Source organism: Oncorhynchus nerka, linkage group LG5 (genome assembly GCF_034236695.1).
Source record: "Oncorhynchus nerka isolate Pitt River linkage group LG5, Oner_Uvic_2.0, whole genome shotgun sequence".
Lineage (NCBI taxonomy): Eukaryota > Metazoa > Chordata > Actinopteri > Salmoniformes > Salmonidae > Oncorhynchus > Oncorhynchus nerka.
The window spans coordinates 42,472,006-42,499,811 of NC_088400.1; the positions used below are offsets into that span (position 1 = coordinate 42,472,006).

General features: G+C 44.0%; 1 protein-coding gene and 1 long non-coding RNA gene across 2 annotated transcripts; one reads left to right on the plus strand and one right to left on the minus strand.

Annotated features, from left to right (window-relative positions):
* The first annotated feature begins 514 nt into the window (after positions 1–514).
* Positions 515–3,805, plus strand: LOC115129933 (uncharacterized). The gene is made up of 5 exons (XR_003863699.2): positions 515–1,940; positions 2,535–2,673; positions 2,824–2,925; positions 3,154–3,265; positions 3,470–3,805. It is a non-coding gene; the product is annotated as an uncharacterized LOC115129933 (long non-coding RNA).
* A 4,164-nt stretch (positions 3,806–7,969) lies between these two features.
* pcdh12 (protocadherin 12) lies at positions 7,970–27,764 on the minus strand. Its single transcript, XM_029659961.2, has 4 exons — positions 24,349–27,764; positions 22,950–23,041; positions 19,024–19,172; positions 7,970–11,204 (listed from the first exon to the last, which is right to left on the minus strand). Exons 1-4 carry the CDS (start codon positions 27,253–27,255, stop codon positions 10,795–10,797), a joined length of 3,558 nt encoding a protein of 1,185 aa, XP_029515821.2. The 5' UTR covers positions 27,256–27,764; the 3' UTR covers positions 7,970–10,794.
* Between the last annotated feature and the right edge of the window lie 42 nt (positions 27,765–27,806).

Here is a 27,806-nt window from a genome sequence, read left to right on the forward strand (position 1 = left end):
GTTAGTAACCTTAAACCCCAACTTTGTTGTCTGTCTACTGTGCATGTTTTTTTTGTTAGGTGAAAATCACCTTTAGGCACAGTTATTTATATCGGATGTTTCATCACACCGCTTAGAATTCCCACATTGTGATTGAAATGTAAAGAAATGTAGCTAAGGTTGACACGATTTAACCAGGTCTGCGGCGTTAAATTGGCTAGTTAAATGTCAATGCACTGAAGCTTTGTAACGAATTTATTAGCTAGCAGTATCTAACATGCAACTAACGGTCTTTAATACATCCTGAAGGGTGTAGAACGCATATTTTGGGACTTTAATCAAACAATATGAAGGAGCCAGAACTGTAACACAGTTTGCACTGGCATTAGACACCAATGTATGTTGCCTAGAAACCCGGCGTTAGGGACAGAAGCTAGAGTTTGAATCAGGAAAGTTTACTCTCACGACCTCTACAAGCCAGAATGTTAAATACGATTATATTTTGATGTACTTTACTGTTTGTCCGTGCTGTTGGTTCTTTTGGCTTTAGAAATGTGAGACAATATATCAACAGGAAATGATAATTACATAAACTTGTCAATGCACTGTTAATGCATTTAGATTTATATCCCCTGAAGCATACGCAGATCCATGTAATCACGAACTGGGCAAGTATGCATGTCTCATGCAAGTCATTTTTAACTTGTGCGCAGAGGAATGCACAAACATTGCTTTGAAAATGTGATGTAATTATACTTTCCTGTGGATATATATTGTCTTACATTCCTACCGCCAAAAGGACCAACCACACTGACAACCGGTAAAGTGCATTCAAATATTATTTTATTCAACCTTCTGGCTTTTAGAGGTGGTGAGGGGAAACGTTCCTGATTCAAACACTAATTTCTGCCCAAAGTAGAATTCTCTGCAATTCAACGTTGTGTTCAGGCAACCTGTTCAGGCACCTGTTTTCTGCACACACACCACCACCAATATGCTCAGTACACTGACAAAGTAAGGAACACCACATTGCAAACGGACAGCATGCATGCAGTGTCCATTATTTTATAAAGTATTGTCCTTTATTGTAACTACACTAACTTTGTTATGTCATAGATATGTCAAAGTTCCCAGTGGAGAGGATCATAAATTTCGGCATCATTGCTCACATTGACCATAGGAAGAGCACCTTGGCTGACAGGCTTCTGGAAACTACAGGTCTCGTGTGCATTACCATATCCATACTCATGGATCACACAGATACTCATGCATTTAGTTGTATTGTATGATATGGCTCACCTCATCGCTTGGTTTTGATAGGTGCCATAACCACCAGGAATACCCCCCATAGCTGCGGCAAATAGGGGTGCTGCAGCAACCTTGAAAAATCGACATAATAATAATTGAAACAAAACATTTACACAGCGTAAACAAACATGAACAGTAGTAGGTGTCTGCATTCTGACGCGAATGTGCTTGTGGGTCTCTCTCTCTCCAGGGATGTATCCTATTGACCAGTCGGACTACAGCGCCCTCCGCAGTGCTGTGGAGAAACTGCAGTTTGATGTGCAGGACAGCAGTCTGGGCACCTGGAGCAGTACCAACTAAATTATCATCTAATCTCTCATCCACCACTCAAAGCTATGCAAGTGGTGAAGGGTTGACCTTGACAGGATACTTGTGTTCTTCATAAGTTTTTCTTTTTGAGGGACACCAATTTCAGCCGTGATCATGCACTCCTAAATCGTACTCGCTCTCTCCTCACTTACTTTCTTTCCCTTGGTCTTTCCTTCCTTCCTTCCTTCCTTCCTTCCTTCCTTCCCTTCCGCAGGCTAGGCTTCCTGGGCCTGCTCCACAGAGTTGTTTCACCAGTGCTTGGAGAAGGAGTACAACTCCTCTGTCAAAGTGACAGCCTCCACCATGCCTACGAGGCTGTCCTGTCCTGCGCCAAGCTCATTGAGGTAATACACAGCACCACCCTCTACAGGGGGCTTCAAATTACATCTATTGCTGGGAAAAGTTTACGTGATGATTTCCCAGTAAAGTAAATGCACATATATACAGTGGGCTCCAAAATTACTGGCACCCCTGACTGGCAATCCACAAACAATACTTCAAAAAATATTCAAAATATAATTATAGAGATAACCTCAAAATACCAACATGTGAGAAGCACTGTACTTTATTAATGTTTCAATGGAACCAACCAAAATCATTTAATTATTTAATACAAAATAAATGTAACCAAAATCAAGGTTTCGTAATTATTGGCACTCCTCATTTAGTACTTAGTGCAACCACCTCTGGCAAGTATAATAGCATGGAATCTTTTCCTGTAATGTTTGACAAGGTTCAAAAACTTTTCCCATTGTCATTATGGTGTATTGTGTGTAGATTGTAAAGGACGTTTTTTATTTAATCCATTTTAGAATAAGGCTAAAACGTAACAAAATTTGGAGAAAGTCAGATCTGAATACTGTCATGTGAACCTAAAATATGGTAGCCCTTGTTTGGTAACAGTGATCAAAGTTTATAACTCTCCTATTGTGTTGTAGGAGCATGGGAAACAGAAGATCTGCATAGTGAACCCAGTTCTCAGACAGGTCTGTAGTGACAGAGTACCTGGATCCCATGGTGATGGGGACCATCTTCGCCCCTGACAACTACACTGGGAAAATCATGAGTATCTGCTTGGTAAGCCAGCCTGGCTTTCAGATGTTGCTAATTATTTGTTTGAATGATCACTGTGTAATCAAGAAATTTAAGAAAAGTGGTTTGGATTTGTCACTTTGCAAAACCAGTTTAACAAATTGAGACATTGTATATTGTTAATTTTCTCAACAGTTGTGAGTATGAGGATACAGGGTACCGGGCAGCCAATGTAATCAAGATAGATATTCTGCTGAACAGGAAACCTGTGGAGGAACTCACCCCTGTTGTTCACAAGTAAGACATTGATAATTAGTACTCAGACAATGACTGAATCCTAACTCAAACTTTTTGCATATCTCCCATTTACATTATGGTATGATTCAACTCTTGAATTAGTGTCTGCTTCTCAAATGACTATTTGGCTCAATATCTGAATATTTCAAGGGCCATTAATACTACAATCTATTTGAGTACCGTAATGATGTGACCCTTGGGTGTCTTCTGTTGTGTTTTCCTACGTAGAGAGATTGGGCGTACCGTGCAGGCAATGCCATGTCCGAGCACCTGCATGACGCCAGAACCGGACTAATGTTTGAGATCACAGTACAAACAGCCATCGGCAGCAAAGGGAGACGTAAGTGAACATTTTCATAATGACCCTGAAATAAGACCAAGTTGGTCGCTTTTGAGATTGCGTGACACCCTCGCTCTCTCTCGCAGGATTACGAGAAAAATGTGCATGCAAAATGTGTAAGGAAACTTTTGTTAATTCATTTAGAACGTGGGTGTGTACGATGTCTAGTATGGTAGCTGATCCTAGTCTCTTACCCTCTTTTAGCACAGAGATGATAACCAGAAAGATGACGCGCCTGAAGAACCAGGCAGAGTGTAAAAAAGAAGATGCGGTATGTTGGCACGTGCAAGTCCCCAAAAGATGTCTTCCTCAGTGTTCTGAAGAGGAAAGACAAGTAGAATATCAGTATCCTTATTTATTGAAGCAAGTTTTTGTTCAACAAATAGACTTTAAAACAGCAAAATAACTTTTAAAATGTCCTATACATAACTTTAACCCCCAAAAAGTTATAATGTAGATCTCATTTCCAAGAAAAATATTTGACGACATGCACAGATTACTCCCTCAAACAGACTTTAAGTGCAAGGTGCAATACATCAATGAACGCTTGTAAATAATAAAACAAGATGTGTTATGTCATTTGTTCTGTTTCTCTCTACCCCAGTGGATCCAGTGTGCCGGTTGTAACAATTTGGCTGAATCTTGATTATACTTGTATTTCTTTGATTCCTCTCTCCTTGCAGTCTCCTCAAAACGCATTGGTGGGGAAGATCTTCTGCTCCATTGTGCGTTGAGAATAAGACGAGGGAGGGAGGGTTTGAGGAATCAAGGAAATACAATAGAGATGAACCCTTTGTGTACTGTTCTGTGCAGTTAGAGTTCTACTCCACTAGAGGGCCGGGCACCCATGGTTACACTTACAACCCCTTCTCAAATCAAATTTCATTGGTAACATATATGGTTAGCAGATGTTAATGTGAGTGTAGCGAAATGCTTGTGCTTCTAGCTCTGACCGTGCAGTAATATCTAACAATTTCACAACAACTACCTCATACACACAAGTGTAAAGGAATTAATAAGAATATGTACATAAATATATGGATGAGGGATGGCCGTGCGGCATAGGCAAGATGCAATAGATGGTATAGAGTACAGTATATACATATGAGAAGAGTAATGTAAGTATGTAAACATTATATAAAGTGGCATTGTTTAAAGTGACTAGTGATACATTTATTACATCCAATTTTTTATTATTAAAGTGGCTAGAGATTTGAGTCACTATGTTGGCAGCAGCCACTCAATGTTAGTGATGGCTGTTTGACAGTCTGATGGCCTTGAGATAGAAGCTGTTTTTCAGTCTCTCGGTCCCAGCTTTGATGCACCTGTAGTGACCTCACCTTCTGGATGATAGCGGGGTGAACAGGCAGTGGCTCGGGTGGTTGTTGTCCTTGATGATCTTTTTGGCCTTCCTGTGACATCGGGTGGTGTAGGTGTCCTGGAGGGCAGGTAGTTTTCCCCCGGTGATGCGTTGTGCAGACCTCACTACCCTCTAGAGAGCCTTACGGTTGTGGGCGGAGCAGTTGCCGTACCAGATGCTCTCGATTGGGCATCTGTAAAAGTTTGTGAGTGTTTTTGGTGACAAGCCAAATTTCTTCAGCCTTCTTCACCACGCTGTCTGTGTGGGTGGACCATTTCAGTTTGTCCCCGATGTGTACGCCGAGGAACTTAAAACCTTCCACCTTCTCCACTATTGTCCCATCGATGTGGATAGGGGGGTGCTCCCTCTGCTGTTTCCTGAAGTCCACGATCATCTCCTTTGTTTTGTTGACATTGAGTGAGGTTATTTTCCTGACACCACACTCCGAGGGCCCTCACCTCCTCCCTGTAGGTAATCAAGCCTACCACTATAGTGTCATCTGCAAACTTGATGATTGAGTTGGAGGCGTGCATAGCAACGCAGTCATGGGTGAACAGGGAGTACGGGAGAGGGCTGAGAACACACCCTTGTGGGGCCCGTGTTGAGGATCAGCGGGGTGGAGATGTTGTTTCCTACCCTCACCACCTGGGAGCAGCCTGTCAGAAAGTCCAGGACCCACTTGCACAGGGTGGGGTCGAGACCCAGGGTCTCGAGCTTAATGACAAGTTTGGAGGGTACTATGGTGTTAAATGCAGCTTTGGTTTGAGGAGTGTTTGCTGCTTCTCATTAAGCATGCTATCATTTGCATGTTTTTAGACCAATAAAACAAACTCTACATGGCAAGTAGTAGATCAATTTTTCTTATTTGATCTTACATTTACATTTACATTTAAGTCATTTAGCAGACGCTCTTATCCAGAGCGACTTACAAATTGGTGCGTTCACCTTAAGACATCCAGTGGAACAGCCACTTTACAATAGTGCATCTAAATCTTTTAAGGGGGGGGGGGGTGAGAAGGATTACTTTATCCTATCCTAGGTATTCCTGAAAGAGGTGGGGTTTCAGGTGTCTCCGGAAGGTGGTGATTGACTCCGCTGTCCTGGCGTCGTGAGGGAGTTTGTTCCACCATTGGGGGGCCAGAGCAGCGAACAGTTTTGACTGGGCTGCGCGGGAACTGTACTTCCTCAGTGGTAGGGAGGCGAGCAGGCCAGAGGTGGATGAACGCAGTGCCCTTGTTTGGGTGTAAGGCCTGATCAGAGCCTGGAGGTACTGAGGTGCCGTTCCCCTCACAGCTCCGTAGGCAAGCACCATGGTCTTGTAGCGGATGCGAGCTTCAACTGGAAGCCAGTGGAGAGAGCGGAGGAGCGGGGTGACGTGAGAGAACTTGGGAAGGTTGAACACCAGACGGGCTGCGGCGTTCTGGATGAGTTGTAGGGGTTTAATGGCACAGGCAGGGAGCCCAGCCAACAGCGAGTTGCAGTAATCCAGACGGGAGATGACAAGTGCCTGGATTAGGACCTGCGCTGCTTCCTGTGTGAGGCAGGGTCGTACTCTGCGGATGTTGTAGAGCATGAACCTACAAGAACGGGCCACCGCCTTGATGTTAGTTGAGAACGACATCGATCGAAGATCGAGATCTTCTTCTGTGGGGAGGGTTATGTTACAAAAATAAAACCACTGAGATGTGAACTAGGGATCTTGTGCACAGTAACCCAAGAGTCAAGCACTCTGCCATCAAGTGGATCTGTAAGATGATTCGTGTTGCTTTTATTGTCACTGGTCACTAATTAATAACTTTAGTTATATATTTTTTTTTGTATATTACTAGTACCTGCTAAAGTTCTTGATATATATATATATAAATATATATAAATAAATGCAACAAGTGTTGGTCCCATGATCTGAAATAAGATCCCAGAAATGTTCCATATGCACAAAAAGCTTATTTCTCTTCAATTTTGGGCACAAATTTGTTTACATCCCTGTTTGTGAACGTCTCTCCTTTGCCAAGATAATTAATCCACCTGACAGGTGTGGCATGTCAAGAAGCTGATGAAAGAGCATGATCATTACACAGGTGCACCTTGTGCTGGGGACAAAAAGCCACAAAAATGTGCAGTTTTGTCACACCACAGATGCCTCAAGTTTTGAAGGAGCGTGCAATTGGCATGCTGACTGCAGGAATGTCCACCAGAGCTGTTGCCAGAATGTAATGTTAATTTCTCTACCATAAACCGCCTCTGTTGTTTTTAGAGAATTTGGCAGCATGTCCAACCGGCCTCACAACCGCATTTATAGCGTTGTGTGGGCAAGCGGTTGACTAATGTCAACAGAGTGCCCCATGGTGGCGGTGGGGTTATAGTTTGGGCAGGCATGAGCTACGGACAACAAACACACATGCATTTTATCAATGGCAATTTGAACGTAGAGAAACCGTGACAATATCCTGAGGCCCATTGTCGTGCCATTCATCCACTGCCATCACCTCATGTTTCAGCATGATAATGCACAGCACTAGCTCATACCAGATACTGACTGGTTTTAAGTATCTGTGACCAACAGATGCATTATCTGTATTCACAGTAGTGAAATCCATAGATTAGGGCCTAATGAATTTATTTCAATGTACGGATTTCCTTTAAATGAACTGTAACTCAGTAAAATCTTTGAAATTGTTGCATGTTGAGTTTATATTTTTTGGATAGAAAAGTGGTGAGATTTGAACCAGGAATGTTGTGGGTCACAACACATTTTTAACACTCCAACCTACCACCCTGATAGTTTGTTTTATTTGACTCCCACCTGTCAATGGACACTCTGCCCACTAAGTTTTCAAATCAACCAATCACATTTTGTCCTGTCCTCAAAACAGCTGGGTCCCGTTCGACTGATTCAACTTATTTAGACAGGTAAATGCAAGGGCTCCACTATTTGGGCCTCAGCTGAATTATTTCAGTGCATAATTTCCTTTAAGAAAATCACAGATATTTATCCCTGGACAAGCAAGAAGAATCATCTGGTACTGGAGCACTTGTCCAATTATGTCTAGTCAAGATTTGTTTCCAAGGAAGAGAGGAAGGAAGGATGCACTTTGAAGGAATTCCAACAAACCCTTGGTACCTGAAGAATGAATAAGGAAAACTCCACTGAGCTACTGGCTAATCACAAGTCAATATAAAACATTTACATAGAAGTGGCGGCAGAGGGCGTGTTCTCACATTTCTCCTAGAGGTGTTCTTGCGCTGTAGTCGCTCATTTTGCAACATTCAAAACAAAAGTCCAAATCCTTAACATAGTGTAATTTGTAGGAATAAATGACCATGGTGCCGTTTTAAAATGATAGTATTTTCCAAGACATTTTAATACAATGTACAAAGTGCTGCTGGTTTGATTTATGGCAACAACAAAAACTCCCTCTTCTCCTGAGCAAGATTACAAATGACACCTTTTGTCAGAAAAATTATAATTTATAACACTTTTACAGCCTTTCAAATATCTGGAAGCCAAATCCTGGGTGTATAATGCCTTGTTCACACTGCAGGCCTATAATGCTCAAATCAGTTTTGGAATACTGACTGTCCCCAATAGCACGTTATAAGTGACCAAATAGGATGTATATGTGTTCAGATGGCATGCTGACATGACTAAGCTAGTTGTCATAGTAAAGACAGGTGTGTGCGCGCTGGTGTAGGCCGATTGGTGCAAGTGCTTCCTATCACTCAGAAGTTATGTAGCAAGCTAAGGTGACAATGCCTGCCATGGATGTTTCCCAGGTGCTTTGAATGGTCAAAATCAGTGTGAGAACATGTAAGGCCTCAAAGGATAAGATGATCCAACTTTCAAAACGAGTCCTTTTTGTCGAGCCACAGCAGTCAACTAGCTAGCTAGGTAGCAGTTTAGCTTTCTAGCTAAACTGCTCATTTGTTTGTAAACATTTAACAAGCTAGTTAGCTACCACATTTTCTTGGCAAACTGTCAACAGAGTAGCTAGCAAGCAACAAGATTTGCCAAATAACAGTCTAAAAACCACTTGAGGGCAAATAAATCAGATTTGACCGCATGGCCAGGAATACGTTTTGTATCGGACTTCTAACCACCTACGAAAGTGGTTTGAAATGTGGCTTGAAATATCAGATTCCATGTGCTTTTTTAGCTGTTCAGACTGCAGGAAAAATAACAGATTCGAATCGGTTATGCAAAAATATTGGATTTGAGTCACTTCAAGCTGCAAATGAGAACAAGGCTTTTACAGTGCCTTCGGAAAGTATTCAGACCCCTTGACCTTTTACACATTTTGTTCGGTTACAGCCTTATTCCAAAATTGATTCAATTGTTTCTTCCCCCTCATCAATCTACACACAATACCCCATAAAGACAATGCAAAAACACGTTTTTAGAATTTTGGCTTATTTATAAAAAATAAATAAAACTGAAACATCACATTCACATAAATATTCAAACACTTTACTCAGTACTTTGTTGAAGCACGTTTGGCAGCGACTACAGCCTTGAGTCTTCTTGGGTATGACGCTACAAGATTGGAACACCTGTATTTGGGGAGTTTCTCCCATTCTTCTCTCCTCTCAAGCTGTCAGGTTGGATGGGGAGCATTGCCACACAGCTATTTTCAGGTCTCTCCAGAGACGTTCGATCAGGTTCAAGTCCGGGCTCTCTGGCTGGGCCAGAGAGGACATTCAGAGACTTGTCCCAAAGCCAGTCCTGCATTGTCTTGGCTGTGTGTCCTGTTGGAAGGTGAACCTTCACCGCAGTCTGAGGTCCTAAGCTCTCTGGAGCAGGTTTTCGTTAAGGATTTCTGTACTTTGCCTTTGTTCATCTTTGTCTAGATCCTGACTAGTCTCCCAGTCCCTGCCACTGAAAAACATCCCCACAGCATGATGCTGCCATCATCATGCTTCACCATGGGGATGGTGCCAGGTTTCCACCAGACGTGACGCTTGGCATTCAGGGCAAAGAGTTCAAACCTGGTTTCACCAGACCAGAGAATCATGTTTCTCATGGTCTGAGAGTCTTTAGGTGTCGGCTGTCATGTACCAAGTCGGCTGACTCCAAGTCGGCTGTCATGAACCTTTTACTGAGTGGTGGTTTCCGTCTGGCCACTCTACCATAAACAAATAATAAATAGCAAAGGGTCTGAATACTTATGTAAATAAGGTATTTCTGATTTTTAAACATTTAAAACATTTGATTTGCAAACATTTCTAAAAACCTGTTTTCGCTTTGTCATTATGGGGTACGTCGTGTAGATTGCTGAGGATGTTTTGTTGTTGTATTTTATCCATTTTAGAATAAGGCTGTAACATAAGAAAATGTGGAAAAATTCAAGGGGTCTGAACACTTTCCGAAAGTACTGTAAGTGTTTCCTACACAGACATAAACAAACATTTATACCTCTGTAAATACTACATTTTTCAGTAGCTAAATAATTTACTTGAGTAAATACAAATAGTAATCAATAATGGAAACATTTCTCAAAATGGTGGTGAAGGAAGTGTCGGCAGACTAGGTCCATTGTGACAGACATTTCTCCTCAGGAACAGGACTTAATGTTGTTAGTGTTTTGTCTTCAGAGAAGAGAAAGAGCCGTTTCCTTCTTGGGCTCTTTGCTTAGGGCTGCTAAACTCAGCCATTCATACCATGAACAACGCTAACAACGGATAGCACCATGTTGTTGCTCCCACTGAGAAACACTTCTGACGAGAGACAGAAAGTGAATCTTTGTTGCATCAGAATGATACAGAGGAGTATGTGCCACATGAGGAAGACGGTTTCATTGTGTAACATTTATCTCAAGGTAAATGTACACTTTTCTATGTAGGGAGTACTGTATAGTACATTGTGCTTTTTCCAGCACTGAATAAAGGCCTTTGGTTAACTCCTCTCCCTCTTCTGACCTTGTCCTGTTTCATACAGGGAAGCAGGCTGTCAGAGCTTAGGCATGTATTGGACATCTCCTAATGGGGATATGTTAGGAGAAGGAAGAGAGTTGCTGTTGTAAGTTTGAGCAGTTCAGTCATTTCAGCAACATGTAAAACAAAGTCATCAGTTTGGGGGGGGGGGGGGGCGGGGGGAAGGGGGTCTTAGGCATCCAAACACACAAGAATCGATCAAGTAACGTTGAGGCAACTGTTCTCATACCAGGGGTTGGGCCTAAGGGCATTGAGCCAGGGGGGACCTCTTTTCGGGGTTCACAGAGTTCCTTTGTATGTTGGCGCCCCCTGCTGCAGCGGTATCTCCTTCCAGCCCCAGCGAGCGCCGGTAGGTGGCGGACAGTCTGTAGAGCACGTCTGGCGAGGGGCGGGGCTGGGAGTCGCCTTTCTGGGTCAGGAGCATATTAAACAAAGTGTTGACCTCTGAGATCAAGGCCCCGCCCAGTAAGCCATCCTCCGGCTTTTTACCGAAGGTGGAGAAGGAGGCAGAGTCAAGGGTGTCTGGGGAGCAATGGGTTTCAGGGGACGGTGGCCCATTGGGAACAAAAACATTCTCGTGGTAGTCGGCCGTTAGGGGGAGGGAGAGGCGGGACATCCACGCAGGGTCCTCTATGTCAGCAAAGACGTCATCTGATGAGAGGAGGAGAGAGATGAGAACATGTCAATACCGTTTTTAACAACATAGGACAAAGCAACAACTCTACAGTGATACAGTGCTGGATGTGACACAGGGAATATGTGGGTGTTCTTTGTCATAGTGATTGTTGTTGGTCAGTATTGTTGTTTATCCCTTTGAAAATGAATTTCTTCACGTGAAAACGTTAAATGAAATCTGAAGATGGGAGAATGATTATCTGGTATGTCGAAGAAGACAAATATAAACTAAGTTAATGAAAATAAGCTTACGGAGGTACAAGTCGAATCTTGCCGTTTCCTTCAATTTCCTTGAGAAAAACACTATGTGGGACGAAAACAGGATATATATCACAGGAGTATATTTAACCGGCATTTCCTGTCATCTCCTGGCTGTATCCGGAGTTATAGTCAAGTAAAAGCTGATTTATGCTTGATCTGGGAATGCGGTGCAGAGGCGCCGTACAGAGGGTGTGACGCAAAAGGCCACATCAAGCTCCATACCACATGCGCCGCCCCAATTTTTAACAATGCGGTGGGCTCTATATAACTCCACATTGATATGATTGGATGACGTTAGGTGGGGGCGGTACATCCTGTATAAACACAAATTCACTTCCTTGACAAGCGCAAGAAGTATCAATCCCCTTACTTATGCAGAGGCAGCATTGCTGTAAATGCTGTATGGCCAATGCAGATTGCGTGACCATACATCGGCATTAAAGTGGTCAAGTGGTTTTACACACCAACCCTGTTTAGACAATCAAAAGACACATTGTGATCGGATCATCCTGCCCACTTCTGGTAGTCAGACACATATTGTGTCTGGATATCTTACAAGTGTAAACAGATATGGACAGAGAAAACATTTAAATCATTGGCAGGTGGCACCATTGACTGTTTAGATCAATGTGTCTTAACAATAAATCAATATTATTACGAAATAATTTGCATAAAGGGGCCAGGAAATCTGGTCACAATGCAGCCACAGTGGACGGAAAACAGACATTTTAATTCCATGTGTAGACATATTTCTGAAAATGTGGGCACCAACAGAATGTAGACATGATCCGGACAAAGGACTCATGTTAGCACCAGGTAAGAACGAGACTGGAATGAGCACGTACACACTCAACAGGTACAAATCCATTTAAAGCCATTCTCTACAGTTAAGCATTACAGGCATTCTATGTATATCTTTTTTTTGTATGGGGATGTGCAAACCTGATTATCATGACCAACATATTGCTTTTGTTTTGTTTTGTTGATAAAGGGAAAACTTTAGTTGTGGTATAACTGTATGGCAGGGGTAGACAATTAGATTCAGCCGCGGGACGATTTTTGTCGGAGCTGATGGATAGGGGGCCGGAACATCATTATAATTATTTGTACAACTAATCCCAAAAAGAGATTATATTTGAAAATTACAATTTCATTAAATTAATGGCATGATGAAATGAATGACATGAAATAGTTTCAACTTATTCCTATCGTAGGTAAATAATTCAAGCTGTCTTGCCACAGATTCCTCACATGAATACAATGCCAAAGATTCAACACCGTTTCTGGGTGGTCATTACAAAAGGTACAATTTGACTCCATGTTTTGTTTTTTACTTCATCATATAGTGGTCGGCAGGATGATATTTATAAATATTTTTAACATAAAAAAAAAAAAAGATTTCCCAACTATATTATCAATAAAACCATTCCAATAAGGCATGACATAACATCCTGTTGAAACAAGGTTCTTATAGCTCTAATGTTGTTGAATGGACCAAAAGAAAAACAAATATTTCTTACTGATGAGTCAACAGGGTTAATCGTAGCTGTGTTCTGAGGGTCAGGTCTTGACACGTTTCTGAATAATAAAGCAACACCTGAGGGGATGGCATCTAAAACAATTTGCAAACTCTTTAGATGTTACAGGGATCTTATGAAAATCATTTAAGAATAAGATGAGATAGGAAAAGTCCCTCTGCATTTACAAGTTGGCTCACCAATAGGATATTATTTTGGGAACCAATATTTCAAACAAAAACAGTGCATTCTGAAAATATTCAGATGTTCGATTTTTTTCTAAAATGGATTAAATAAAAATCAATCTACTTCGATTGAGCTCAGGTGCATCCTGTTTCCATTTATCATCCTTGAGATGTTTCTACAACTTGATTGGAGTCCACCTGTGGTAAATTCAATTGATTGGACATGATTTGGAAAGGCACACACCTGTCTATAAGGTCCCACAGTTGACAGTGCATGTCAGAGCAAAAGAACAAGCAAAGAGGTCGAAGGAATTGTGTGTTATGCTCCGAGACAGGATTGTGTCGAGGCACAGATACGGAGAAGGTTAATAAAATATTTCTGCAGCATTGAAGGTACCCAAGAATACAGTGGCCTCCATCATTTTTAAATGGAATAAGTTTGTAACCACCAAGACTTTTCTTAGAGCTGGCAGCCCGGCCAAACTGAGCAATTCGGGGGAGAAGGGCCTTGGTCAGAGAGGTGACCAAGAACCCGATGGTCACTGACAGAGCTCAGGACTGAGTGAAAGATGAACAAAAGCAAAATACAGAGAGATCCTTGATGATGAACCTGCTCCAGAGCGCTCAGGACCTCAGACTGGGGCGAATGTTCTTTTTCCAACAGGACAACAACCCTAAGCACACAGCCAAGACAATGCAGGAGTGGCTTCGGGACAAGTCTCTGAATGTCCTTGAGTGACCCAGGCAGAGTTCGGACTTGAACCTGATCGAGCATCTCTGGAAAGACCTGAAAATAGCTGTGCAGCGACGCTCCCCATCCAACCTGACAGAGCTTGAGAGGATCAGCAGAGAAGAATGGGAGAAACTCCCCAAATACAGGTTTGCCGAGCTTGTAGCGTCATACCCAAGAAGACTCGAGGCTGTAATCGCTGCCAAAGGTGCGTCAACAAAGTACTCAGTAAAGGGTCTGAATACTTATGTAAATGTAATATTTCCATTTTTTATAAATTTGCCAAAATGTCTAAACCTGGTTTTGTTTTGTCATTATGGGGTATTGTGTGTAGATTGATGAGGGAAAAAAACAATTTAATACATTTTCAAATAAGGCTGTAATGTAAAAAAATGTACAAAAAGTCAAGGTTTCCGAATGCGCCAAGTATTTTTTATACAATATCTCTATGGAGAACATTTATGGTTATAAATCTACCGTTCCACATAGAAGTGGGTCTTCTTAGGAATTGTTTTCTCAAATTGATCTTAAAACTATGTAAAGTACAGAATTCAGCCCATTATACTCATAAGTGTTCATGACAACAGTTTCCCTAATGTAATGGGTACAGTTTCTCCACAGAAAGTTTAAAAGCATCTGGTCTCTCTTTTTGCTTATTTTACAGTCAAGATGTAAAGATAGAGCAGCATATGTTAGTTTAGAGACACCTTCAGCCTTGGTTATTAGAACTCTTTCTTTGATAGAGAAGTCCCTCTGTAGCCATTGATTTAGCTTCTTCTGGTTTTTTTTAATAAGAGGGTTAAAATTTTGTAAGCCTCTACACTTCTGATACTTAGTAATGGTTATGCCTAAATATGTAAGTTCTTCTTTCACTGGAATATAATATGAGGGTGTCACACAATCTTTGACAGTCATGGGTTTACATTTATTAATGTTAAGACATAGACCAGATGCTTTGGAAAAGGATTAGATCACATTGATCGAAATGGGAATCTGACTATTGTCTTTCAGAAAAAGTGGAGTATCGTCAGTCAGCCAGCTGGCTCATAATTTATTTACCAGCCATGGAAATACCTTTTACAGGACTATTATTTAAAGACTTTGTAATAAGGTGAGAGAGAGGATTTAGGCAAGGTTGTCCCATCTCAAATCTAGGTCAGGTGCCATGTTTCAGTTAGATAGAGCTGTTAACATTAGTATAGTGTCTTAATAGCCTCACAGAAAAAAATCCCTAAAGCCAAATTTCGCACGGTAGTGGAAGAGGAACCGATCCTCTGCTGTGTTAAATGCTCCTCGGTCCTAAACCCTTAGCCCTTGAATGACGTTTTACATCCAAATGTCCCTTGCCCATGCGAGGGAGAGTGATCAGAGAGGCAACATTGTTGATGGAAAAACAACCAACCTAAAGCTATTATATGTACCTAGTAAGCTAACCTAGCTAGCTAACACTCCTGTCAAGCATCCCCAGAGATACTTGCCTACGAACTTCAAAAAACAACATCTGCCCTTCAGACCAAGAGAATTTTCCCTCTTGGTCTTAAGACATTGGTTGTTTCCATGGGAGACCCGGGTTCATATCCTGCGTGTTACACTTGCCCTGTGGTCCTTTTCATCTAATCACAACCAGACCCGGGCACGCACACACTAACACGGTGGTTCCCAACTAGGGGTACTGGGACCCCTGGGGGTACTTGGCCTATCCACAGGGGGTACTTCAAAAGACTAATGAGTCCATAGGGATACTTTAGAGATACTCCGGGCAGAGTGAAATTCAGTTGGGGGTACGGTAACCAAAACAAAGTTGGGAACCACTGTTCTAACACACAAACTTACAGAGCAGTCACTGAACAACCCCAGAACCTACCCCCACCACACACACACACACACCCTTATTCCCTCTCTCATGCACACACACACGCACTGTGTGACACTGGCAGCCCTCAACTTAAATCTCAATCCATAAACGAAACAAGTCCTTCTGAGTTAGTTATCCTCTGCTGTATTTGTTTGGAATGTTCAAAGGCACTGCTGTGAGATATATTTGTTTTTGAATGGAAGACTGAGCTCCATATATGTGGGGGGGTTTGAACTACATGCAAAAGGTCATCAAATGAGGTCGCGCTGACTCAGTCGACCACCATCTTTCATGTCTGTCGTCTCCAGGACACCTCAGAAGAGAGCGTTGTTAGCAGGGCTACCGTACATACAAAACACGGTCAGATACTAAAATGGGGGCAGGCTGGCCCTTTTTTACGGTCTGTTGCGTCTGCTTGACTTTCCCGGGGAGGCAGTGATCAATCAAACTCACAGCAAGCCACATCAGAGAGAGGTTAACTCACAAGCTAACTGCCTGGGTTCAATCACATCATGTTTTCTAAAATGCTGCTTCCTTCTCTGGCCCCTTTCTCTGCAATCGCCTCAGTCCCCCCCCCCCTTCTGCATCTCATTTTAGAAAACGGGATGGGATCGTGTTGTTTGGATCCTTTAGGCTGATTGATAGCAGTGAGTTATAGCGCCACAATTCTGCATTCCATGTGTAATGCCTATAAACTGTTCCTTTAGATGTATCAATGCACATCCACTGCCCCACAGCCCAGCCGGTCAATTTATAACCTTAATCTCCTCTGGAAAAAAGTGTCTTGAGAATATTACCCCATGCTACTAGCCGAGCATTTGGTTTGGTACAGAGGGGATTAATAGTTAGCTAGCAAAGGAGAAGTAAAGTTAGCCTAGCTACCCCCTCGCTCTCTTCCCCCCCTCGCTCCCCCCGGAAACTCCTCTCCCTCTACACCCCCACTCTGCACCTCATCCCCTCTCTTCACCCCCCACCCCCTTTCGCTTCACCCCCACTCTTCACCTCATCCCCCTTTCTCTACACCCCCACTCTACACCTCATCCCCCTTTCTCTACACCCCCACTCTACACCTCATCGCCTTTTCTTCACCCCCACCTTATCCCCCTTTCTCTTCACCCCCACTCTACACCTCATCCCCATTTCTCTTCACCTCATCCCACTTTACACCTCATTCCACTTTACACCTCATCCCCTTTCTCTACACCTCATCCTCCTTTTCCTCATCCCCCTTACGCCACACCTCATCCCCCTTACGCCACCCCCACTCTACACCTCATCCCCCTTACGCCACACCTCATTCCCCTTACTCCACCCCCTTACTCCACACCTCATCCCCCTTACGCCACACCTCATCCCCTTACTCCACCCCCACTACACCTCATCCCCCTTACGCCACACCTCATTCCCCTTACTCTACCCCCTTACTCTACCCCCTTACTCTACCCCCTTACTCCACACTTCACCCCCTTACTCCACACTTCACCCCCTTACTCCACACTTCATCCCCCTTACTCCACACCCCATCCCCATTTCACTCTACACCTCATCCCCCATTTCTCTTCATCCCCCACTCTACACCTCATCCTCCCTTCTCTTTGTCCCCCTTTCTCTACACCTTATCCCCCTTTCTCTTCACCTCATCTCCCTTCTCTTTATCTCTCGTGATCAATGGCTCCCCCCATTCCAAACTTAATTAGACTGGACCCACCAGCAGGGAAACCCTAAATCCTCAGAAAACAATTACCCTCTCACTGGAACCAAAGCAACCCCCTTAGACACACCACACATACACATGTTTGATGTGAAGAACACCCCTGCTGTGGTTGATTGACTACAACCACAACAAAACACCAGAAGATATTAAAGCAGTTTAAAGCATACTGCCAAGCGTTAGATCCACAGACCTGACTAAAGTCAGAGCTCAACTTTGATAAGTCCTAATGGTAAATATTGAAAAAATCATCAGTTGACTGAAAACTGACAATTCAATTGGTGATACGTGATTCATCGTCTATCAGCTCTAAGACTGATTTTCGAGTGAACTGTCCCTTTAATAGGTGATATGGCTACCAAACAAAGGAATGCAGACTCAAGAAAATAGCAGAGCTCAAGGAGTGATAGACTGAGGCCGCATTCTGAAGAAGGGGTGCTGAAAACACACTGATCTACGCACACACACACCTTTGCATTGTGTCGATCAGGACGAAAGACAGATGTGGAACATGATATCAGAGGTCAGATTCAAGGCTATCTGCTCAGATCACACTGACACACTGCCTCAGGGCAGAGTGGGTGGTGGTGACTGTGTGGGTGTGGGTGTGTGTGTGTTGGGGTTGTTCTATGCAGCTTAAAAGATGGGTCTCTCCAGGTGAAAAGAAAAAAATGTGTTGCCCAGGGAATCAGAAACACAGGCTGTTTGAATGTTTGAACGCGTCATAGGTCCTCAAAGAGCATGAGCTTCTCACCGTTCATGAGTCTCACAAATCTAGTGGGAGTTACAATGCTAATGATGGACCCCTTTGGGCATGGGTGACTCAAGCATGACACACACACAAACACACACGCAGGTCCTTGTAACACCCCTGTGTGAGGTTACTGTGCCGGCATAGACTTTAAATGGCTCTCACTCAAGATCAACTGGAAGAAGTCTTAAGAGAGACTATGTGGCGTGTTTTGAAAAGAACAAAGACAGAGCCGACGTGACGATGACCTGAACAATTGGAAGGAACTCAATACGTATGTTTACTGTGTACATACACTGAGTGAACCAAACATTATGAACACCTTCCTAATATTGAGTTGCAACCCCTTTTGCCATCAGATAAGCCTCAATTTGTCAGGGCATGGACTCGACAAGGTGTCGATAGCATTCCACAGGGATGCTGACCCATGTTGACTCCAATGCTTCCCACAGTTTGCTGGATTACGTTTGGTCGGTGGAACATTCTTGATACACACGGTAAACCGTTGAGTGTGAAACTCTGCAGGGTTGCCGTTTGAGACACACTCAAACCGGTGCGCCTGGCATCTACTAGCATACAGTTTAAAGGAACTTAAATATGATGTCTTGCCCATTCAACCCATGTCTCAATTGTCTCAAGGCTGAAAAAGTGTTTCCTTTGTTAATGTTGACCATTAAAATATTTTCCCTTCAATCTATTGTTTTGTTGACTATAAAATAGTATAATTTCTCTTGTCAGAACAGCCAACCTGGTTAAATAAAGTTTCAATTTGAAAAATTTCTTACCAGGGTTGTTGAGCAGGTTATTAAGCCCCTCCTCCAGTAGCGGGTCGACGGGGGAGTCTCGGCCCATGTCCCAGTCCATGTCTCCGGCCTCACTCTCACCATGACCGCTGTCCTTGGTGCTCTGCCAATCAGTGTCCTGAGCGTAAGACCTACAGGGAAGCAGAGGAAACAGACAGGGGAGCGTCAGGGACAGTGAGAGGGCATTTTAGAACCGACGTTTTAGGAGTCATATTATCGACGGTCAGCCATCTTGTGGAACCTTCACTATGACTGTCATGTCATATTCAATTGTTCCCAAGAATCAAGCTGTTCTGGAATGTGTTGACCTGAGCTCAGTTTAATACTTGAATAGCTTCCAACCCCGGCTCAATGCTGAGGTGCATTGAGCCAGACAAAGGGTGTGGCATTTAACATTTAACTGTGCTGAGATGCTCTAAGCCAAACTATTAGGTCTTGTGCAACACTAATCTTTGTCTCCTACTTCATGTACTTCATGTACTTTAAAGTTTGGTGATAAAATACCAGAGACTCAAACTGAAGACAGAACATGCTCCCTGTCACGAGACTTTATCAGAGCCAGTTAGAGACCAGACAGACCTGAGGCCTCTTTATCAAAGGTGCATACCCACACAAAAAGACTAAACCCCGCAACGATTGGTATTTATCCATTTTGAACCCGACTGGAAAGTGTGCGTACCTCCACACACAGCTCAGACCATGCGTACACACAACTTCTAATTGTATTGAAACGTGTTTTGTTTCTTTTGAGATGTTTGAGGCACGGGAAATAATTCATAATAATGGTGATAAAAACATGAAAACGAAATGATAAAACAGACGCATTTACCACTGGTAAGGAGATTGCATAACAGCATGTACGTTTTAATGTTTTTCATTATTGTTATCTCATTTTCTGACATGATTGGTTAGTTCCAGCTACTATACGATAAATATGGCTATTCATCCATTCAAAAGCCAAGAATGCTCTAAAGTAAACAGACCAGTAGCCTACTTAAAATATTTGACAGAAGGCCATGGGTAGGGTAGGATAATACACAGTATTTCTGTGCAATAGGAGCGCGACATTGTAGCCTATTTAATCTCAGCGCCTATACCAAGGCAGGAGATTGTGTTTCTATCATCTATCGATAAACAAAATATTCAACAACCGTTCGTCTTTTGCATATAAGTGTGGGCTCTAGCATTTAGTTTGAAATTGTTTGAATAAATAATAATCTGTCAGAATGCATTCTGTGTTTGGCACTCACTGTAGGTGGCTAGCGCCGAGACCCCTAGAGGACGTAGTTATTCCTGATGCGGTATTACCTCTAGGTATCGACAGTCAGCCCAGCCAGTAATACACTCGTGTCCACCATGGACCGGATTTTGTATAAAACATCCTCAATTCATGCTGCAACGGCATCACTTTTCCTCCTTTGCTCGATTTAGCGTACCGTCTTAAAACAATTTTCCACCACCATACTAGGGTGGCTAATGTTACTTTTTGATGTTGCGGTGCGCATTCAGCCATTGGTAAACAGACTCACATGGTGTACAACACCCAGAAGTTGTCCGAAACTCTTAAAATGGTTGTGGAAAATTGTGTTTTATTAAGACAATATGCTTATTTCGCCCACCATATGTGTTATATGCTTATCTTTTCCCCACCAATGATCCATTAAATCGAGTTAAGGAGGAAACTTTGTAGCGGGAATGGAAGATGTTTTATGTACAATCCGGTCCATGGGAGTCACCAGTGTATTGCCTGCTGAATACATCAAAGTCGGACGTAAAATGACAAACTATGTAAAAGGGATAATAGCGCCAGCTTGCGGCCAGTTGGGTTGTGTTTAGTTTGAAAGATTCCGTGCAAAATGTTTAAGCATTCTGCCCACACCTTTACAGAAATTTGATCAAATTTGCCATAGCTCTTTCATTTAGAAACGGTCATGTCGGAATTCCAATATTTCCAAATCATACAACAAATGAGGGATTTTTTTGTCAAAATAAAAGGTGAAAGAGGTCGTTTTCCAGGTGGGATTTTAACGCTCATTCTCGTGAACAGAATTATACAATGGGTGGGTCTAGTCCTGGATGCTGATTGGTTAAAACTGCATTCCTGACAGTGTCTATTCCACAAATTACCACAGGCTAAAGCTATGAGGTTGCGGCCATGACACAAAACATACACCCCACGTAGACAGATTCTTAATGAAAGCGAAGAGGCTGAACCATATATGAACTCCTCACATCATACTGTGTATAGAATATAACATTGTGGTCAATGGATGTGCTGGCTCCTGCCTTAGGGAAGGAGTCATGGCAGTGTGGTAGGCACTCAGTCCTGCGTAGACCTGCTCCCTACCAGTGACTGACTGGCAGAGCACTTATGGTATGAGACACTCTTCCTGTTATTGGGCAGACACATATCTGAGCAGCATTGTCTAGCTATAGTACCACCCACTGGGCACAAACTGGTTGAATGTCCGGGGGTATCATCGGATGGGGCCACGGTGTCTCCCGACTCCTCCCGTCTCAGCCTCCAGTATTTAATGTGTCGGGGGACTAGGGTCAGTCTGTTATATCTGGAGTATTTCTCCTGTCTTATCCGGTGTGAATTTAAGTCTCTCTCGACCTCGACCTGAGCCCTAGGACCATGCCTCAGGACTACTTGCCTTGATGGCTCCTTGCTGTCCCCAGTCCACCTGGCCGTGCTGCTGCTCCAGTTTCAACTGTTCTGCCTGCGGCTATGGAACCCTGACCTGCTGTTTTCAACTCTCTTGAGACAGCAGGAGCAGTAGAGATACTCTGAATGATCAGCTATGAAAAGCCAACTGACATTTACTCCTGAGGTGCTGACCTGTTGCACCCTCTACAACCACTGTGATTATTATTATTTGACCCTGCTGGTCATCTATGAACATTTGAAGATCTTGGCCATTTTCTGTTATAATCTCCACCCGGCACAGCCAGAAGAGGACTGGCCACCCCTCATAGCCTGGTTCCACTCTAGGTTTCTTCCTCAGTTCCAGCCTTTCTAGGGAGCTTTTCCGAGCCACCGTGCTTCTACACCTGCATTGCTTGCTGTTTGGTGTTTTAGGCTGGGTTTCTGAACAACACTTTATGACATCGGTAAAAAAGGACTCTATAAATACATTTGATTTGATTTTAAATCAATGTAATTTCGACAAATTTCAATGTGATGACGTTGAATCAACGTGGAAAACTGATTGGATTTTGTAAAAATCATCAACGTAAGAGAATTGTGTATTTTGTTCCACACAAATTTCTACCAAAATCCCTTATTTTATTTTTCCCACATTGACCTTGTGTTAGTTGACAACTCAACCAAATGTAAATCAAAACTAGACGTTGAACTGACGTCTGCGCCCATTGGGTAGGAAGATTTGAAACAATATTTATAGGGTGCTTGTATTTATTGTGTGTCTTCGGTCAGGTCTCCTTTGAAAAAATGATTTAAAATCTCAGTGTGATCACTTGTACAAAAAAAAGGATAAATAACAAATACATATGTATGCAAATCTAAATTTTTTGACAAGTTACATTTCATGAAAAGATAATAATGTGAGTCAGATTGTAGCCTGTTGAATCATAAGGCATGAATACAATCTAAAACTAATGATGCATGTAGTGGTAATTAATAGTGGTCAACAGCCAACTGGCTCTGAAACAAAGGAGGGATAATGATGCATGTAGTGGTCCACAGCCAATTGGCTCTGAATCAAAGGAGGGATAATGATGCATGTAGTGGTCGTGGTGGTCCACAGCCAATTGGCTCTGAATCAAAGGAGGGATAATGATGCATGTAGTGGTCGTAGTGGTCCGCAGCCAACTGGCTCTGAAACAAAGGAGGGATAATGAAAAGAAAAAGGGAAAAAAAGACAAGAAAGAGGAAATGTGCTCACCTGCCAGCACGCTGGGAGAACTTGTTGCCTCTGAAGTTTGGTCTTGGCTGCAGCTGGCCCTGGTGGAGCAGGGAGAGGAGCTGAGAAACCTGCTGTAAGGAGGCAGGAGATGATGAAAGGGGTAAGGAGACAGTGATCTTATAACACAGAAGTCAGAATAACAAACTAGGGTTTTGAGAAGGTGCTGTATTGAGGCTGTTGCGTGTATTGGGTGGAGGTGTCAATCGTCAAATGAATAAATATGATTTGTTCGGTGAGAATCTATTCAACCTGTCGCTCACTATGGCAACCCCTAACATTGGGGAGTTCATTTGGAGCAGTTTGTGCTGATATCTTTCCTGTGGATATGCTGCTAACTCTGGCCTCCACATTCAGAGAGGAAACAGCCTTTGTGAGGTGTGGAGAGTGGGCTTGTGTGTGTGTGTGTGTGTGTCTCAGACGGTGGACAGGAAAGCGCTTTACGTGGAGGGCTATTATTCTCTGACCTGTTTCCTTCCAGGATGAACCTCTGAAATATGGTCATGTGGAGGGGGGGGGGTCTGAAAACCTCCAGCTGGGGCGAGCAGGCGGAGATGAAGGAGAGGCGGGTCAAAACTCAGTCATCCTCCTGCGCTTATAATGGAATTTACGTGAGGCCTTAAAACATTGCCAGACTCTTTGTTCTAAGACTATTGGGAGTTGGCATCCCCGTCTGCGCCTATTCCCCCTCTGCGTCTATTCCCCCTCAATGACGATGTGTCGATTTGACTAGCACAGCACTTCTTGAGTAGATATTTACAGATGCTGCTTTTTTTTGTGAGATCAGCAATTTGGACCATTTGTCACTGACGACTCGCTGTGTTTAAATGTCAAAGCAGTATTCCCTTACTCTACAGACAGAGCTTACTTTGGCTGGGCTTCCCCCTTAGAGAATAAGAGTGGTCTACTGATTTTTCCTGGCATTTTTCCTTCTCTATACGAGTGTGTTATGCGATATTGAGTAAAAGGATTGGTGCGAATGCTTGAGGGGCATGGGAGTAGACAGGATTACAGTGGCTGACACATGAGCACCTGAATAAACGCAATGCTTTGGCTCCAGCATCATCTGTTAGTTGTCCCCTCAGGCTTCCTATGTAAGCCATACACAAGAGGGGGGAAATTATCTGCTCTCAGGACCTTCAATTTAAATGCATCTCAATTCCTGTAGGTTACACTTAATTGTTTCAGTTAGAGCACGTGAAAAAATTAAGGCTTATTTATAATACGAAAGCCTGAAAAAAAAAGGTTATCTTTCTGTTATTTGTTAAATGGATATAGGGTATTTGACATGAGAATGATTAAAACCAATGTGATGCATTGCATAAGATATACCAAATGTGCATTCACGTTCGAAGTAATTATAACTAAAAAGGTTTATTACCTGCACTTCGGGAGAGGCAGCAGACAACTCAATGGAGTTCTCTCCGAAGGCAGCCATGGAGAGACGGACCAGGTTCCTCAGCATCCGTCTGTGGTCTTCAGCGTCAAGTCCACTTCTGGTATCGTTGTTCTTGGGCCTTCTAAGTGTTGCCACCTGGGACGATGTTTCTGGCACTTCAACGTCGGGGCTAACCTGGATCTCAGAGTTCCCATGTCGCCTCAGGGTACTGGTCTGATACAGTGAGGAGGACGATGAAGGGTTTCTTGCCTTACGCAGGGTTCGGTAAGGAATGGCAGGGGTCCAAGGAAGAGTGCCGTCCAGCTCGATGCTCCCAGGTTTCCTGAGTGTTCTGGAATGGGAGACTGGTAGCGTTGATCCCCCCTCTGGGTAGGCCTGGGAGTGGACTGTTGGGTTCATGGAGTTGGCAACGCTGTACTGCGTTTCAGTGTTTTGCTCTTCAACCACCAGGAGCATAGGGGAGAGGGGCTGTGCTTCATCTTCTGGAGGGTCCTCCCTTCGTCCCCTCAGGACTGGCACCAGCTGGATGTCTGTCTTCCTGATGTTTTTCTGCGGGCGGCGAGGGTGGCTCGTGTAGGTGGACTCGGCCGTCCTGCAGTTGTAGGAATGGTTGTCTCGTTTCGTGGGGCGACAGAAGGTGGTCACCAAGGCAACCGCCAGGAGAAGCAGGATGCAGCTGGCCCCAAGGCAGATGGCCACCATCATGGTGAAACTCAGCTGACCATGGTTACCAGGAGCTGAGTTCTTCAAATGGTCCCGCAAGTTGATGAAAGCCACCTCCAAGGTGGCCTTTGTCAATAGCCTTGGAGAACCCTTGTCCGATACAGCAATATCCACTTTGAAAGTTTTCCCAATGAGCTCTGTAGCATTGGTCGTGTTAACATACAGTTGTCCGGTGGTGTCATTGAGTCTGAATAATCCTGTGGGGTTTCCATCTGTGATCATGTAGCTGAGTCTTCCATTCAGGCCAGAGTCTGGATCATTAGCCTTGATGGTAGTGGCCAGGAATCCCATAAATCCATTTTGGACAGAGCGACCAGTATGAGGATCGGTGGAGCCTTCTTCAGCACCATCCCCTAGTTGTGTCACTATCTCCCCCTTCTCCTCGTTGACCGGGACACTCACAAAGGCTATGCCTTTCTTTGGCATCGGCTCCTTGATGACGGGGTAGTTGTCGTTGACATCCTGGATCTCGATGAGTACCGTGGCGGTGCTGGTGAGGGGTGGATGCCCATGGTCTATGGCCTCCACAATGAAGGAGTATGTGGGCGACTCCTCATAGTCCAATGACTGCTGGGCGCTGACTACACCACTGGTGGGGTGGATGGCGAAAGACGCCGTGGGAGGTCCCAGCTCATTGGACTCTCGGATGGAGAAGGACACCCTGCCGCTGAGCTCAATATCCACATCATTGGCCTCTACCTTGAGGACCTGGAGCCCCACGGTATTGTTCTCCTTGAAGGAAGCCCTGTAGTGGGACTTGGAGAACACAGGGGCATTGTCATTCTCATCCAACACATGGACAACTAGGTGTCTAACACATGACAGTGGAGGGTCACCGTAATCCTGGGCAAGTAACGTGAGATTATACTCCATGACCTTTTCCCGATCCAGGGTGCCATTGGTTACGATCATGTAATTGTCGCCATGGATTTTCTTGAGGCGGAAGTGGCCGGATCCATGCTGGATGTGGGCGTGCACATTCCCGTTGTCCCCGGAGTCTGCATCAGAGACCATCACTAGTGCAAGGAACGTGTCCTTTGGTGCACCTTCTAAAACAGTTGCCACTGGGGAATCAGGGGGGGTCCAAGTGACGTGGATCCTTGGTGCATTATCATTGACATCCCTTAGCTTGATGTGTAGTTTACAATGAGAGGGGATGGCGTTGGGCCCAAGATCACGCGCCTGGATGTCCACCTCATAAAAGTGTTTGGCTTCATAGTCCAGTGGGCCTTTTAAAGTCACTACCCCACTCTGGGGGTGGATACTGAAAAGCTTCTGCACCTCAGGTGGGGCATGCTTGCTTAGAGAGTACTCAACCTCCCCGTTGGCCCCTTGGTCAGGGTCCGTGGCCTTGAGGTTGATGACGCTAGTCCCATGAGCTGTATCCTCGGCTAGTTCCACAGTGGGGGTGCTATCCTCAAACATGGGGCTGTTGTCGTTAGAGTCCAAGACGTTGACCTGGACCAGAGTACTGCCCGACCTGGGAGGATTCCCCTTGTCCCAGGCCACCAGAGTCAGCTCAAAGGAGGAATGCACCTCCCTGTCCAGCTCCTTGATCACCACCAGCTCTGCCTGCTTTGGCCCATCCACAGCGCTCCTTACATCCAGGGCAAAATGCTGGTTGACGGACAGCGAGTAGGTCTGCAGACCATTGGGGCCAGCGTCCGGGTCCACCGCTCGGTCCAGGGGGATCCGCATCCTCAATGTGGCCATCTCAGAGATTTCCATCTCCTGCTGGCTGCTGGGGAAAGTTGGGCTGTGGTCATTTAGGTCTATCACCTCCACCCGCACCCTCAGGAAGTGGATAACACCACCTTTCCTGTAGAGGACACTGAAGGCCAGCTCACACAGGTCCGAGCCTCGACACAGCTCCTCCCGGTCCAGCTGGCCTAGGGTGGCGACAGTTCCATCTCTTACTCCAATGGAGAAAGGCAGGGCTTGACCATGCTCCACGACCTGGAAATCCTCCAGTACCCCGGTCTCGCCTCTCTGACGCAGGTCATCGACCAGACGGCCAACCCTGGTGCCCACAGGCTGCTCCTCCCAGACTTGGTATATGACAGTTAATGGGGCCGGGTCTGAAGACTGGGCCCCAGAAATAAGCCACAGAACCAGCGGTAGAGACAGCAGCATGACTGTGTGAGATGTTATTGTCCTGTCAAGCATTTAAAAGGGCATGGCTAACACCCACAAAAAACTACTTATTTCCCCTTCAATTTAAATAATGACTGGTGAAAAAACTAAACTATTGATAGAAAATATATCCTTTTAAAATAGCCCGATACAGTAAAAAAGTCAAATATTTTAGTTATAAATCGACAAAACATAAAATACATTTATCAATGAATCAAACCGCTCATCTACCCATATTCTTACACTTTTACCAAGCTCTGAGTATCAGCACAAAATATACCAACAATTACAGCTCAATCTAGCAATGAAACAAGCTAATATTTTTCCTAACAAAACAGATTTGAATTAAAGACTAAATGAATGAAAAACAACCCTACATCCCTTTTATACCAAAAACATTAGAGCCCTTAAGTTTAGTCAGATCACTAAATTACAGAACCCTATAACTAGAGCTATTGCCTCCCTCTCTTACACACACTCACAGCTTACTGCATGAATCACAGACAGCTGCTGGCTCCCAGTGTCCCTCTTCATCAGCCTGTAGCTACAAAGTAAAGCAAGGAGAGCACTGAGGAAGTTTGGAT

Excerpts from the sequence above, each read along its gene's own strand:
- pcdh12 (XM_029659961.2), bottom strand. The coding sequence starts at position 27,255 with ATGCTTGACAGGACAATAACATCTCACACAGTCATGCTGCTGTCTCTA. Across the intron at positions 23,042-24,348 it reads CTGCCTCTCCCGAAGTGCAG|CAGGTTTCTCAGCTCCTCTC; the intron begins GTAATAAACCTT and ends GCCTCCTTACAG. Across the intron at positions 11,205-19,023 it reads TAACCTGCTCAACAACCCTG|ATGACGTCTTTGCTGACATA; the intron begins GTAAGAAATTTT and ends TCCTCTCATCAG.